This window comes from Gymnoscopelus braueri (assembly GCF_963280865.1).
Source record: "Gymnoscopelus braueri genome assembly, chromosome: 23".
Taxonomy (NCBI): Eukaryota; Metazoa; Chordata; class Actinopteri; order Myctophiformes; family Myctophidae; genus Gymnoscopelus; species Gymnoscopelus braueri.
The window spans coordinates 10,978,030-10,993,730 of NC_137625.1; the positions used below are offsets into that span (position 1 = coordinate 10,978,030).

A 15,701-nucleotide genomic window follows, 5' to 3' on the forward strand; every position below is an offset into this window, starting at 1 on the left:
CAAAAATGACTTAGCAACATCCAGTTTCTAGACTGAGTTCTCCTGTATTTCCATTAAGCAGAAGCCTTTTATCATCAAAGGTTTTTTAACAACTTACAATTATTATTGTCGCCTATATATTTGGCTTCATATATTTAACACAGTTAGTTGTTTATTATGTTTGTATTTAGCTTTGGTTTGGTCTCAGAGAATTGTAAAACATGTTTTTTTCCTGTGGGAACAATGTAAATCTCTATTAATACAAAACCCAACAAATGTATTTTTGCAGGATACCAGTGACAAGTGTAAGTGAGTTACTCTGTCTCTTGCGTTGGAATCCTAGCTGGTGGCTTTTCCGGGAAGGGAATTAATCAGGTTTCTCATATTGATTCAGTTGTCCCCAGAAGGAAAGCTCACTATATCACAGACTTACTTTACATGCACTATTAGTCCAACTGGACAATCGACCAAGTCCTTTTAAGGTTTGGTTAAGTTTATTCTAGGGCATTTTTTTTGCTTTTACTGTAATGCACAATGAAGACTGACTGGAAACAGAGAGGATGGAGAGAAAGACTGGGGGGGGGGGGTATATGGGACACAGATCACAAGCTGGACCCGAACCCATGACATCACAAGTAGCTCTGGGCCTTTGGGTGTGTAATTGGTGCCACTAGTTAAGGTAACATAAAGACATTATGCAACATACTGTAGGACAACTTAGAACAATACATAGAACAAACATATATACAGTATATATATTTATTTTTTTGTATTTATATTGTTTGTTTTGGTAGACAGGGATGCTTTTGGGCTAACAAAACAAACAGTGAAAACACCAAAATACAGTGAGAGGGCAATGTGTTTCTGTAGGAAACACCACCACACTACTTTGTGACTGATAACTGCTGGTATAGAGGGAAATGGTGGGCGCAAAATGTATACTGTTTTGTTATGTAAACTGCAGGGCAAAGTTACATCCTATATGCTTTTAAGTAATGCAATTATAGATGTAAGATTAAGTGCTTTTTAAATCCTCCAGTCACACACCTTTCTAATGTAGGCATTTGGCAGCATAATGCTCTCATCCAGAGTGACTTACAAAGTGCAAATATCAGAGAAAGTGGCATGAACCCTAGTCAACCAACAACAGCGTAACTGGTCAAGTAAACAGAGTGCAAAGAAAACAATAAAGTGCTGCGATGTAACTAGGATACCAGGTAAACATCAAACCTAGCATCTGTCTAAACAACATGCTACCTAAATAACGTCCTGAGCATTTGTGGTCAAGCAAACGGTGCAAACAACCTTGGTGTTTTAAACTGTCGACCAGAGGGAAGAATGTGAAATTCACTATGTAGAGAGGATGGGAACAATCCTGAAGGCTAGTGTTTGCCTTACGTAGAGTACAACTCTGATGGGTTCAGCTGTGACTCCCCTGTAAGCATACTGGCCCACTTAACAATTTGATTGTTTTACTGCAGTGTCAAACTGGGTTCAACTACAGGAAGCAGTGTTTCATGTCACCCTAACCTTCTGACCTTTCATCTCAGTAAAAAAAAAAGTACACTAACTGGCTTACTGTGGAAAAAGTAGTTCCTATTCCATCATCAAATCCTTCTCATGACATGAACCGCACAGAGCGAAATCCTAGCAATCTAGATTTGTCTGTGCAGTAACTAGCTGAGCCTTACGTACAGTATGTAAGTCTTACATTGAGTCAGTCACATTTATACCTCAACCTATAACCTGAACACGGTGCTGGAGAGCAAAAGATGGCCTTCATCCTTCAATAGGAAGACATACGTACTTAAAGTCACTTTACTCCTTCTCTTAAGCCTAATACTTTGACATGCGACTGTGTCACATCCGTCTAACTTTGCAGTTGAAAATCTTTTTTTTTTGTTGAGCAAGGCCGTACGGTGATATATAAATGATTATTATTGGATCATATATTATTAGATCATATTCCTCTGACAAGTAGTACTGTACTGTACTGTGTACTGTAGTGCACTCAGTATAAGGCTGCTCAAACCACTGGCTATGACATTAAATGTTCACCTGACATACTGTTAACCACTTTCGACATGTTGTTATTTTGGGCATTTAAAAAAGAAAAAGGGAGAAAAATAAACTTTTTTAAATGTTGTGAAAATAGCAGGTCTACAAGCTCACAATAAGATGCAATGTGATGCATTGTGAGCTTGTAGATCTGCTATTTGGGCTTACGCGGTTAATGGCAAACACACAAATACTGTATGTGCGCATCCACTTGGAGCACAGTACTGTAGGTCTGTAGGAGTTTGTATTTCTTTCAGTGACACACAGTGCACAAGCACTCTTTTTGTATATCTGTATTTCTGCACACATACACAAAGCTAGGAGTATTTCTGTACACGATATCGTCACTTCTGAGCCATGGTGGAGCGATGGTGAGCTCCACACAAAGAGCTCATTCTATCTTGGACTGTCAATCCAATATGGGCCTTGGCACAGCCCCAACTTAGTTATTACCTTCCCATGGTTTAGAGTGGCCCTGCTTGCACAACAAAATCACCAAGGTAGCCTCTTCAATGAAAACGTTCTCAAGTTGAGTAGGGTGGTGGTAGTGTGGGAGCAGTATAGACTAATGCACCCCAAAAAATCTTTCTGGCCTGCTCAGCCAAAAAAAAACAGCATTTCTAATTTAAGAAAAAGGCCCATTGCCAGTAGGACACTTATTTTGAAATCACACTCAATAACTTGAGACACACTGAATTGTCTCAAATTACACTCCACAAACACCTAATGAAAGTTGGCACAAGCTTTGAACTGTGTTCCGGAATGTAATGCAGCTATAATTAAATGATTCTCTGATATGTGGTAAACATGTTTTGAGGAAGTGTTACTGAACAAAATAATGGAAATGCAATCCATAATCCAGCCAGAAATTATAATATTTTAATTTACTTTTGTTCGGTCTACAAGGGCAATAAGTTCCATTTGTTCCTTATGTCAAATATGTCATGATGACTATATGGTATAGTTTTGATGTCAACAAAAGTTACACCACTGAGCTGCTAAGCAATATAGGCCTACTGTACTATTCATCTTTGTACCCATAACACTTTTGAGCAATTGTATTTCTTCTCTGTTTCACTAGGCATTGCTCTTTGATCCATTTAAACTTTTCCTGGTGACCTGCCCTCATCAGGTGAGAGGGTATAGGGTCAGTCCCAGGGCAGCAGCGCCTCTTTGCAGTACACTTTCCCACTTCATCATGACATATCTTCATACAGTATACTGTATGTCACAATGAAGTGGAAAAGTGAACCGCAAAGATGGCATCTACATTATTCCATGTCATCTTTCTCTCTCCACATGGCTGCTGGTCACCTAAAGGAAGTTAGAAGTTCAGATGGATAAGAGATGTTTCGCTCTGCTCTGCTCCACTCTCGTTGGCTAGCTCTGTTTAACTCTTAGCACCCAGAGGAGATTATCCTCCCATAGATCCAACTAAAGACCCAGTTAATGCATTAAACCCCCGATGTCCTCACTCCTCACCACAGCACTGTCCTCTGCTCTCACTGTGGCACATTAAAGGAAATGCATGATGGCACAGCAAGCTACGGGGTGTCAAGCGCTGTGTAGGCTATACATTTTACACTCATGGATCACATTATACAAAAAGGTTACCTGCACAAATATATACACTCAAATCCCTTCTAAAACACACATGCACAGTACACACACACACACACACACACACACACACACACACACACACACACACACACACACACACACACACACACACACACACACACACACACACACACACACACACACACACACACACACAGACACACACACACACACAGAAGAGCAAGAGCTAAGGGGATTTGATAATTAGCCGTTTTAGAGAGCATAAGCTGGGGACCACAGAAATAGATACGGTATAGACTCTCACGCAGAGGGTACGATAGAGAGAGGGAAAGATAGAGATGGAGATACAGTAGGGGCACAAAAGGGAGGGATGGGATAAAATTAGACGAGAGAGAGAGAGAGAGAGAGAGAGAGAGAGAGAGAGAGAGAGAGAGAGAGAGAGAGAAAGAGGCATATGCTACTGTAACAGAAGGTGTTGCAGTGAGAGAACTGTCAGCCAGTGTTGCTATAGTATCTTTGACAGCATGTCACACCAGTGGTCCCAAACCTTTCCATGCCAAGGGTCCTCTGGCTGCAGCCTCCCTATTGTGTAATGGCTTTAAAAGGAACATGTACATAGCTAGAATAGACAATCTACAAGCTCACGATATGTTGCATCACGACATGCCCATGCAGGTTATAGGGATGCCATGTTCAAAGTGATTAAACTGGCACAATGACCTTAGGAATATAAATTTTTAATAAGAAATATATAGATTTCATTACATTTTCCTCTCCTTTCCATTTGGAAAACCACTGTGTCACACGACCTCAGACATTCCACGTGATGAAGCACAACTCAGTGGCAACAAAGGGACATCTGGTTCACTCTCTTTTCATTACATAATGTGTTAAAGTACATTCTCTCAGTGGAATGTTCTTCTATCTGGTGAAATTATAGTTGAATTACCCACTTTCAATCTGCCGTCACTATGTTGTGCATGTCAGGCACGATTGCTCAAAAACAGCCAAAAGAGCAGATCTACAAGCTATTTTTGGAATAGATGCTATGCGTGTGACATCATCGTACCCGGAAGCTATGCCGGAACGCCTACTGAGTGGCAAAAAACTACTTTCTAGCCTTGACATCCAAACAGAAAAGTCCTAACTGATTGTATTGAACGACGTTAAACTCACCAACATGGCAGCTGTACGAAAAGCTTGAAACTGACAAAGTTTTTGTTTCATAAAAATCCACCGTAGACATGTTATGACTTTCTGTCTTGGAAGCGCTCGTTTTCAATAACACAACGTCCTGCTGCCTCCTGCATCATGTGACATTTAGAAACAGGTGGTGCGCAGGGCCGTTGAGTGATTTCCAACGAGCGCTTCCAAACTCCAACGCTCCATGCTGCACAATGTTTGCCACTCAGTCTAGATGAGGGGGGCGTGTCCCAGTGGAAAAGTGACACATACATGTATGCATACTCTCTATAGACCAATTATTTGTTTACCAACATTGAGACTGGACGCACAGGTGATTGTTTCACGCAATCAATTCTCAATCTGTACGTTGTTTTGGGGTGCGCTGGTTTCAGCACACCCCAACCGCCTCTTGTGTGTTGGCTAGTGAGGCGTAGCCTCGCGTAGCCAGACTATATCACTGCGTGGATATGAGTCTGGTATTTCTGTGAGGACGTTTATTTTCCAAGGGGGCGGGATCAAAACAATGACTCTCGACGCAATTGGTTAGACCTACAAACCAACTACCAATTACAGTCTCCCATACTTGAATACTGGGCCCTGATTGGTTACCCCCGTCTTCTGGAGCAGGAAATGGATTCTCTATGGAGCCAGACCAGACCAGACACGCCAGACCCAAATCGCCGAGTGCATTTTTTTTTTGCACTGGCAGATTCGTCTGGTCCCAGGCTAAGTGAGGCGCGTCCTAGTGACACCTGACAGAATGGGTTTCATTGGGCGCATACTGGTTGCGCGCATACTGGTTCTTATCAGTGTGACATCGTCTGTTAAGGGGTCTGTAGTGTTCTGGAGAGCAGAGGCTCACAGGTGCGGCCAATCCTGTGCAATCAGCACATATGGCTCAATCACACCTCAGCCAAGCACTAACCTTGCCTCACCGGTCTTTCCACCGCGGAGATTATGCCAAACTAAACACATTTTAAACTAGGGGTATAATTTTGGAGGTGCACAGCGCCGGAGGTTCCGGTCATTGGTTCCACTGGATTTCATTGGATGACGTTAAGTTATTTCCGCTCTGACCGGATCAGAAACCCGAAAATTGTATTGATCCCAGGCTATAGCCAAGCAGCACAGGCAAAACGTTGAATTCCCTTCTTTAATGAAAAGGCAACTGTAGGATTCAAACCAATGTGTTGCACTGTTTGTTATAATTATGACTAGAAAACAAAAGTACAATTCCATCACAAGTAATAATCTATTTATTGGGTGCACGGCTCAAAAGAGTTCTATAAAAGCAGAATACCAGCTCTCATGGAAGTGTTCATCAGGTACCGAAGGACATTTCTTCTTTTACTGTTATTATAATGACAACATCATGTTGCTGCTATTCTGCCAGTGCCTGCCATGAGAGAGAGAAAAAAACTAGATATTATTGGTGAGATCATTGATAGGATCTTGGAAAGGCAGTGACTGCATCATAATATCAGTTGGGAGATAGATGTTGTCAGCCTGCTGACCTGAGAGAGATGGAGGGATGGTTTACAGAGGGGGGGGGCGGGGTGGGGGGTGGAATGGTCTCTGTGGTGAGAACAGAAGTCTCAGGCCTGTCCAGCCAAACGTGTGTGTGTGTGTGTGTGTGTGTGTGTGTGTGTGTGTGTGTGTGTGTGTGTGTGTGTGTGTGTCTGTGTGTGTGTGTGTGTGTGTGTGTGTGTGTGTGTGTGTGTGTGTGTGTGTGTGTGTGTGTGTGTGTGTGTGTGTGTGTGTGCGCGTGTGTGTGTGTGTGTGTGTGTGTGTGTGTGTGTGTGTGTGTGTGTGTGTGTGTGTGTGTACACATTCGCGTATACCATGCATCCGCGTGCCGTGCATTTATCTGCATCAGCAGGTGCAACAGTGAATCTTTAAAGCGGGGAGCATAATCTTTTTTTAATCACAAACTATTCTGAGAGCTTTCCTGACAGCGTCCAGGGGAGGAGAGAGAAGACGAGAAAGCAAAAGAGAGAGAAACAGCGAGGGAGGAGGGATAGATGGAGAAAAACAGACAAGAATGGATCTTTTTGCCTGCCGAGACGGGTTGCCAGGTTGGCGTCCCCGAGGCACATTGGCAGCACATTGGATGCTCTCTGAATGCCGTCCCACAGTTCCCTGCTATGACAGCTAAGCTTTGCAGAATGAGAACAGAACCAATAGAGTTTAGCCAAACAAACCAAAAAGTCAACACACATGCACTAGTGTGCTCAAGTGTGCACGCACGCACACGCACACCCCCCACCTTAACCTCATGAAACTTCTGTGTGTGTGTGTGTGTGTGTGTGTGTGTGTGTGTGTGTGTGTGTGTGTGTTGTGTGTGTGTGTGTGTGTGTCTTCTGTGTGTGTGTGTGTGTGTGTGTGTGTGTGTGTGTGTGTGTGTGTGTGTGTGTGTGTGTGTGTGTGTGTGTGTGTGTGTGTGTGTGTGTGTGTGTGTGTGTGTGTGTGTGTGTGCGTGCGCATACACATACATGTAGGTTCTAAAACACCTCCATCACACAGCTCTCTTAGTCCATACCGTCACGTAACATCCTTAATATTTAATTTGCCTTTTCAGAGCTAAAGAGATCCTCTCAGCCACGTGTGTGCATTCAATTGTGTGTGTGTGTGTGTGTGTGTGTGTGTGTGTGTGTGTGTGTGTGTGTGTGTGTGTGTGTGTGTGTGTGTGTGTGTGTGTGTGTGTGTATGTGTGTGCGTGCGTGCGTGCGCGCGCGCGCGCACGTGCGACGCAGAGGCAACATTCCTGACTTAATTCCTATGATGACTCAGCTTAATAAGCTCCGGTAAAAGAAAATACTCTATTCCCACTATTTATCTCTCATCCCCCTCTCTCTCTCTTTCTTTCTTTCTTTCTTTCTCTCTCTCCCTGTCACGGAACATCCATTCATCCCCAAATTGGAATCGCATGTTGAGGGGCTTCTATAGAGCGGTACCTCCAAAAGCGCTTACACTTCTGTCCGTTGGGGTGCCGCAGCCACACACGTGAACAGTTACACCGTCTGTCACAAAAACTCTATCTCCTCCCGTAGCTTCCTCCTCATGTCCTGACGGCTGCCAAATTGTGTCCGCTGACCACCACTTCATCCAAGAGAGAGAGTGAGACAGAGAAACAGAAGTAGAGTGAGTGACAGAGAGGTCTGAGTACAAGGCCAAACTTTCCAGCCACAACAGACCTACACGCCATCCCCATCATAGTCCATGTATAGCAGCAGCTTTGATGATGAACCGTCGCTCCTGAAAGGAGTTGTCATGAGTGTCCATACATAGGCCTGTGCACACAATTCACACTATCGTTTCTGTGTGTGCTGCCTGATTCTCAGCAGACCAGATATGCAAACTGGCAAAGGGAATAGATCCTCACCCACCACCGATTCAACATGCTCATTTGGATGTAAACTAGCTTAAATTAATGGAAACGCAAAAGAAAGGAAAGAAATATCAACAGCTCATTTAAAAAAAAGAAAATTCAACTAATGTGAAAGAGCATAAACACTAAATATGTTACATATATTTTGGATACAGTTTTTGAACAGCCCCCAACATTTTCCATACTCAAGGCTGTGATGTCAAAAGTGGAATAAGTGTTGCCTTGCTGTTGCTTGATTGCACCACTCAAACTTTTTTTTATCAGCATGCTTTAGTACTTCTGTATTATTTTGTAATTTTTTAGGTTTCCTACTTCCTAGGAAGGCCACCCGATATATTATAACTCTATGAGGCCACCTGATAAGCCTGTTTGGGTTATTATCTTTCTTATCTGTTGTTACTGTACCTTACTTTTTTCTAAAGCATCTAGTCTTTTTTCTCATGTGTTTTAGCTATGTGCAAATAAATAAACTAAAACTTTACTGAAACTAAATATAGGGACGATTTACAGTATGATCATCTGCCAAGATAAAGTTTTAGACTCAAAAGTAGATTGTGTCTGAATGAGCTTTAAACAGGGGTTTAATAGAGGAAGCACAGATTAAAAAAACGGTTGTAACTAAGCCAATGAACATTATCCAATAGGGAAAACCCCTGGTGAAATAACCCAACAAATGTCAGGCGAACAAAGTCATTGGTCAAAATAAGTAGGCTGAACAAATACTGGTGGACAGGTGAGCAGGAACACATATGCAGGCACAGTGACACACAGGACACAGACAGTGGTGGCTTATCCAACGGGCTTGAGGTGCTGAAGCACAGGGCACCAACCTTGGGGGGGGCACCAAATGGCGTGAAAAAAAAAACGCGAAATTTAGAAGCCGCCTGTTGACAAAACACTCGGGTCCAAGCACCGGGCACCACGAAGGGTTAAACCGCCACTGGACACAGAGAGCAGAGAGCAGAGGAAAAAACAGGGCTTAAATAGAGTGTGATTAGGACAGGCATGTCCAACATCTGGCCCGGAGGACAATTTGGCAAAAGGGCAGATTTGATATGGCCCGCGGCTTCCTTCCTAAAATATATTATTTATGGCCCGCCAGTATAGATGGGTTTCCGCGCGACGTCATCACAGAGCAGAGTGCGCAATCTGCGCATGCGCGGGGGAGAACGAACCGGAAGCGCCATTCACTCTCTCGTTATTTTCGGGATTTAGATAGGCATAATGCTGCTATTATAGGCATAATAGGCATAATGCTGCTATTATATACAAACAGATCCAACTTTCGACAAATCATTTTTATTGAGTAAAGAAGATATTACAAACTGCATCATTTAATCTACTTTCATTAAACCTGGTGAAGACCATTTATTTTCTGAATGTACAATGGCCAGAGCTGCTGCGGGTAATAGCGCCCTCTACAGGCTCATCCCGCCACTGCGCGCGCATCATCCTCTCATGTTTACAAACAGGAAACCTATATCTATAGTCATGTGAAATTCATACATTAACATTTCCGAGTGTTTTGAAATTAACCTAGGCAGATTTCTCAGTAGAATTTGTAAGGATCCTAACTGCTTGTTCCTTGTTTTGTTTCATTGTGTGATGTAAAATGTATTTTATTTTATTTTATTCTATTGTAGAGACCCATACCTGGTTATATTTGGCTACACTGCTATTTGAACGAAAAAACTTGAACAAAAAGTAAATATAATAGCAATGCAGTGCATGCATGCATGTAAAAAAAGTTTTCTTTTCACAACACAGATATGTGCCTTGCATTTGGCTACACTGCCAACACTGTAGGGAAATAACATTGTTGTTATACGAAGCATTTATGTGACTTTGTTATGGTCCAAACAAAGGTACAGTAGCCTATGACAGGAGATACAGTCTGTCGTATGGTCATAGTCACCTTTTCACTTTCAGACCTTTTCTCATTTTAAGTAATTTCCATATGATTATATGGTATTAGTATTGTGCTTTCTTTCTTTCTTTCTTTCTTTCTTTCTTTCCTACGCTGTACAAATCCTCTGTGTTCATTTAACTCTACTGTACAATTGGATCCATTTGTACACTCTCTGAAGATTTTGCTGTGTACCGATGTACAGTACGTAGATGTCTCAGAGGTACACCTGTCAGTGCAAGAGAACAGAGTCAAGTGTACGCACACACTCGCACACACACGCACACGCACACGCACGCGCATGCGTGCACACACACACACACACACACACACACACTCGCTCGCTCACTCACTCACTCCCCCCCCCACACACACACACACACACACACACACACACACACACACACACACACACACACACACACACACACACACACACAGAGGCCTCTGTGGGGGTAATAGAGTGGCTTTTATTTTCCCCTTTAGGATCTGGATGTCATACGGTACTTGTTTCCACATACATACTGCACAAGTAATGCACGTGTATAGTGTGTGTGTGTGCCTTGGTGTGTGCACGTGTGAGAGAGACACACACACACACACAGGAGATGAGAAATGCTGTCATCTCTACACAGGATCATGGGATTCTCTCTCTCTCTCTCTCTCTTTTCACCACTGCAGAAATCCACCCATCTGTCGCTCCTAATCAGCTGAGAGCAGCTTGCACGCTCCTGGGGTTTTGCTCAATCATGACATATTTCTCTCACACAGACACACACACCCACGCACACGCACGCACACGCACACGCACACGCACACGCACACGCACACACACACACACACACACACACACACACACACACACACACACACACACACACACACACTCACACACACACACACACACACACACACACACACACACACACACTCACACACGCTCGCACGCACAGTAGTGTGATTACAGTAATACTGACGCAGCAAACAGCAGGATCACACATGCCCTTGATATAAAAACAATTAGAAAAGTCAACAGTAAATATATATTCTAATCTCTTGATAACAATGTAACCAAATAAGTTTGCATTTGGTAACATTTGTAAACTCAGTTGAATTAACAAAATATTTTGTGCCAGCAACCCCCATGAGTTTGTAAACATTTGTCAAAAATGTTCTCTAGCAGATATACAAGCTCACAATGCGTCGCGATGTGATGAGTTGTCAGCTTGTAGATCAGCTCATTTCGAATAGCAGCTGAAAAACTGCTCAAACTGCTCCTCATTTTGCTGGTGACCCCTAGAGCCCCCTCAAGAATCCCTGCTGGGGCTCCCCGGACCCCACTTTTAGAACCACTGCCCAGTGCCCTATATGACAAACACAGTAACATTATGGTAATAGTAGGAACCTTTTGCTCCCTGTGGGACCAGGAGCATAGAACAGCTTCCCAGCGCCTGCCTGCAGTGTTGTTCCAACAATAGCTGCTGTGTCACGAGGGCCCTGCAGCCGCTTGTGTACTGTAGCATGCAAAAAAAAGACTAAAATAGAAGCCGTTTCTGGTTCTTGTCTTTCTTTCTGTTTGTTCATCCTGCTGTAACTTATGATCTGTTTCCCAGCAGAGGGAAGAGATACTCTGACCTGAGATACCCCTGTCTGTCAGAGAGAGACAGCCAGAGAGAGACACCGAGGCAGAGAGACACAGCCTCTTTGTCTCCACCTCACCTATATCACTGTCAATGCCCTTTCTCCTCAGGTTTGTCATGCGTAGCCGTTCTTCCGCCGCGTCGCGGGTCCTTCTACGTGGAGAGTGGCATGGGCATGTCGGTTGGCAGCGTGTTGGCGTTCTGGTGCCGCGAGGGATACCAGCTGGTCGGCAGTGACAAGATCTACTGCAGCATCAGGAACGGCAAGCCGCAGTGGAGCAACTACCTGCCCGTCTGTGAAGGTAAATTCCAGCTTATAGCTGAGGATTTTACTGCAGAGGTCCTCCAATCCTGTGCCATGGAGGCTCCGGGGGGGGGGGGGATGCAGGCCTTTGGTCCAACCCAACAGTCCTCATCTTCTCCAGGTGATTTCCAGTGGTATAGACAAAGTACTCAACCCCAGTACTTGAGTCAGTTCCATTTTGTACACACTCTGAGTTAACGTAACACTGAAGATTTTACTGGGGGGTTCAGAGATAAGAAAGAAAAATGGCGGGTCTGTGGCCTAATGCATATGAAATTGGGATTCCACATTTTGTGGTGTGAGTGTCACAAAGTTTGAGTGTAGATCGGCACAAAGTCAGTAAAAACCATGTGGCTGTAGTATAGTATAGTAAAGTCTATCTTGGGGTAATCATCGCTTACATTATGTGGTGAAAGAGCTTGGTATTTACTCTCATACCTAAAAAGGACCTTGATACACACTTGCTTGATAATAATTGTCCTTACTTTTCTCATGTTGGATTTTTACTCAAGTGAATGACACAACCAAATAAACCAGATTTCAAGGAAAACATTCCAATCACAATGATTCCATAAGAACACCTGAGTTGGACAAGAATAACCTAGCCGACCTGATTGTAGCTGCCACTTCAAAAGTGACTGCAATTTTCTCATGAATATAAGCATTTCATTCACAACAACGGCCAGCTTGTACAGTATGTAAGCATACTTGGTGAACTTGTACAACCCAGTACTGCTCAGGAACATTCCTAGTTGGTCAAATGTCAGGTGAGATCAGCGTCTTGCTGTCTGGAGAGTTTACACATGACGTTTCCACTGTATTCAAGAAGGCCAGGTACAAATAAACTATTGATCCTGCTACTTAGTTTTTCCGTTTGTTGAAAGATGTTTTTTTTTCATCATTTAAATCTAAAGATACTGTACATCAAAAGAACTACTCGCTCCATTAGAAATTAAAACTTCTATATTAAAACGGACACATTGGTGCTCCATGGATCACTGGATGAAGACACATACAGGGCTCACGAGTTTATCCAGCCCATGTCATAGTAGGCCTACATCACATGTCATGTCCACTAGTCACTCTTCAATGTACAGTATCCAATAAATCACATAGCAGAAACACCATACTGTAGGATAAAAGACACATTATGTTTTAAGAACTCCCTTATTCTTTTTGTCTTTTCCGCTGACCCATCACTCCCACTCCTGCCATAGCCATCCCCAGGCCAGAGGACAGGGGTCTGCGCGTGGCGGTGTTGGCCTCGGTGGTCAGCGGAATCGTCATCTTGGCCATGTCCTTGTCCTTCCTCATCTGCTGTCTTCAGGAACGCAATGGCCGAGATCGTGCCAAGAGAGAGGGACGGACCAGGTGGGGATTGACCGTGTTCACACGGTGGCCATTTTGCTCTTACAGTATGTCACCCTCAGGGGATCGGGGGTGGGGTTTCCGGCCCAGAGTGTGACGGAACAGCACAATGTCTACTGTGTGCTTTTGTTCAATGCACAAAGTAGAAATCAAGCTGTAACAAGGATCTTGTCATGTCTGCTGATATTGTTTTATTTATATTTATTTATTTTTGCTGTATAGAGCATCTTGATATAGGCTACTGTTTGTTTGTTTGATTGATTGATTGAATACTTTATTAATAGTTGCTACTATTAATACTTTATTAAATACAGAGGTACAGTTATACAATAATGCTAAAAGGATAACACTAAAATTCCTGAGTGCTTGTTTCCATTGTGGTCCTGTGTATGTGTTCAAAACATACGGATGGATGACGGATGTTTGTAATTAAGGTATCATGACACACGTGTCTCTCTGGCGTGTGTGTGTGTGTGTGCGTGTGTGTGTGTGTGTGTGTGTGTGTGTGTGTGTGTGTGTGTGTGTGTGTGTGTGTGTGTGTGTGTGTGTGTGTGTGTGTGTGTGTGTGTGTGTGTGTGTGTGTGTGTGCGTGTGCGTGTTTGTTTGTGTGTGTGTGTGTGTGTGTGTGTGTGTCCAGGCGTCGAGAGACGCGGTCAGCCCGGCGTAGTGAGTGTTGGCTGGAGAGGGAGGAGGGGGACTGGGATGCGTTCCCAGCTCCGAAGATCTTCCATCTCTCTCAGCGGATGGACCCTCGGCTGGCCCCTGACTGCCCCCTCTACCTGACTGGAGGACTCACTGGATACGAGAACAGAGGATACCAGAGGTAACCATGAATAGACTGATGCCTACTGTTTGGGGTCTGATGCCAATCCCTGCCAACTGGTTCTCAACCTGTGGGCCGGGGCTCCAAATGGAGTTAAAAGGATATTATATCATGTCTTTCGGTGGCTGAGTGGATGAGACCCCCACATCTGGATGGCTTAGGATTGAATCCCACCACTGCCTTCCTAATGTGTCTTATCCTACACACCTACACTGTCTCCCCCTCAACCTTCTAAACTGTCTTGTACAGTCAAAAATAAGAAATCAAAGAAATTAAATGCTTTGAAATGTGTTGAATAACAACAATCCTTCTGCTCTCTCTCTCACTTCTCTCTTTTCTTCCAGGAGTCAAGAGAGTTTGTTGAAGGCGCCGCTCCCTGGCCTGTACCGCTCGGACTCCCAGCTCTACCCCCACGTTGTCCTGCAGCGAGTACCCACCCCGACAGCACCGTCTGCCCCCTCTGCTCCCATGTACCTCCACCTCCCCTCCGCTTCCACCCCCTCGTCCTCCAACACAGCCGCTCAGCCACAGACGCATATAATGGCGCCCTACCCGGCCTCCAGTTACCCGCCCAATGCTAATGCCTCTGCCGCGCCTCCCTACCCTAACCACGCCCCTGCACCTGTTTACCACAACCCTAACTCAAACCAACAGCGACCATGGCAGTAGGGAGATTGTTCGGCCACTACACACGCCAAGTTGTATTAAAAGTGGACGACGAGGAAGCCTGGTTAACATCGACAGCAGATTTGAGAGACTGTTTTCTTCTTCTGTTTTTTTTAACATTTCTATGCTTTATTTTAAATAGGTCAGAGTAGAGAGACAGGAAACCAAGGGCAGAGAAAGAGAGGAGAAACAAGATGGGGTCGTAATCGAGCCCGGGTCCTTGTGCTCACTTGGAGAATATAGTTGTGCATTTTGCACGTTCACTATAGCTGGCTGAGCCACCAGGCACCCAGAGGGAAGGATTTCTGTCGTTGTGTTATCACACAATCAAGTCAGAGGAGGAAGCACGAGGAACAGCTTGTGAGAAACGTGTCCAGATACTTGGCCTGCTTGGACACTCTGAAAAACACTCTGAGGACATCTTGAGGCATGGTTGGAAGACGTGCAATGTCACTGTGAAGGGGACTTCGATGTCACTGAAGGGGGCTTCGATTACACCTTTGTTGAAACGCGAAGTCTTAATGTTTATTGTAATCCAATGTCTCCCTTGTATGGCGGTGGATATGGTTACTGTAAAAACTGATCCTAGGGCTAGGCTGTGTAATACCTAAAATCCTTCCCATCATTTAAAAAAAAGCAACAGTTGAAGGGAAAGTTGCAAGGAACCGAAAATATATGCGGTTTAATTGGTTTTTTTTATTTCTACTTTTTTTATCAAAGAATCCTTTTTAGCTAACAAATAAACAAGCTAGTCTTCTGAGAGCCTACACAACCTACTGTAGATTTCAAGAAACATTTTT

General features: G+C 43.9%; 1 protein-coding gene across 1 annotated transcript in view; it reads left to right on the top strand.

Moving 5' to 3' along the window:
* Positions 1 to 14,904, top strand: part of LOC308079533 (uncharacterized protein) — a gene marked incomplete at both ends in the record, with an annotated part of 31,124 nt that extends 16,220 nt beyond the window's left edge. Inside the window, 4 exons of the mRNA XM_080421083.1 lie at positions 11,851 to 12,042; positions 13,262 to 13,415; positions 14,050 to 14,235; positions 14,580 to 14,904. Of these exons, the coding sequence (XP_080277209.1) occupies positions 11,851 to 12,042; positions 13,262 to 13,415; positions 14,050 to 14,235; positions 14,580 to 14,904 (857 nt within the window). The remainder of the gene's footprint in view (positions 1 to 11,850; positions 12,043 to 13,261; positions 13,416 to 14,049; positions 14,236 to 14,579) is intronic.
* Between the last annotated feature and the right edge of the window lie 797 nt (positions 14,905 to 15,701).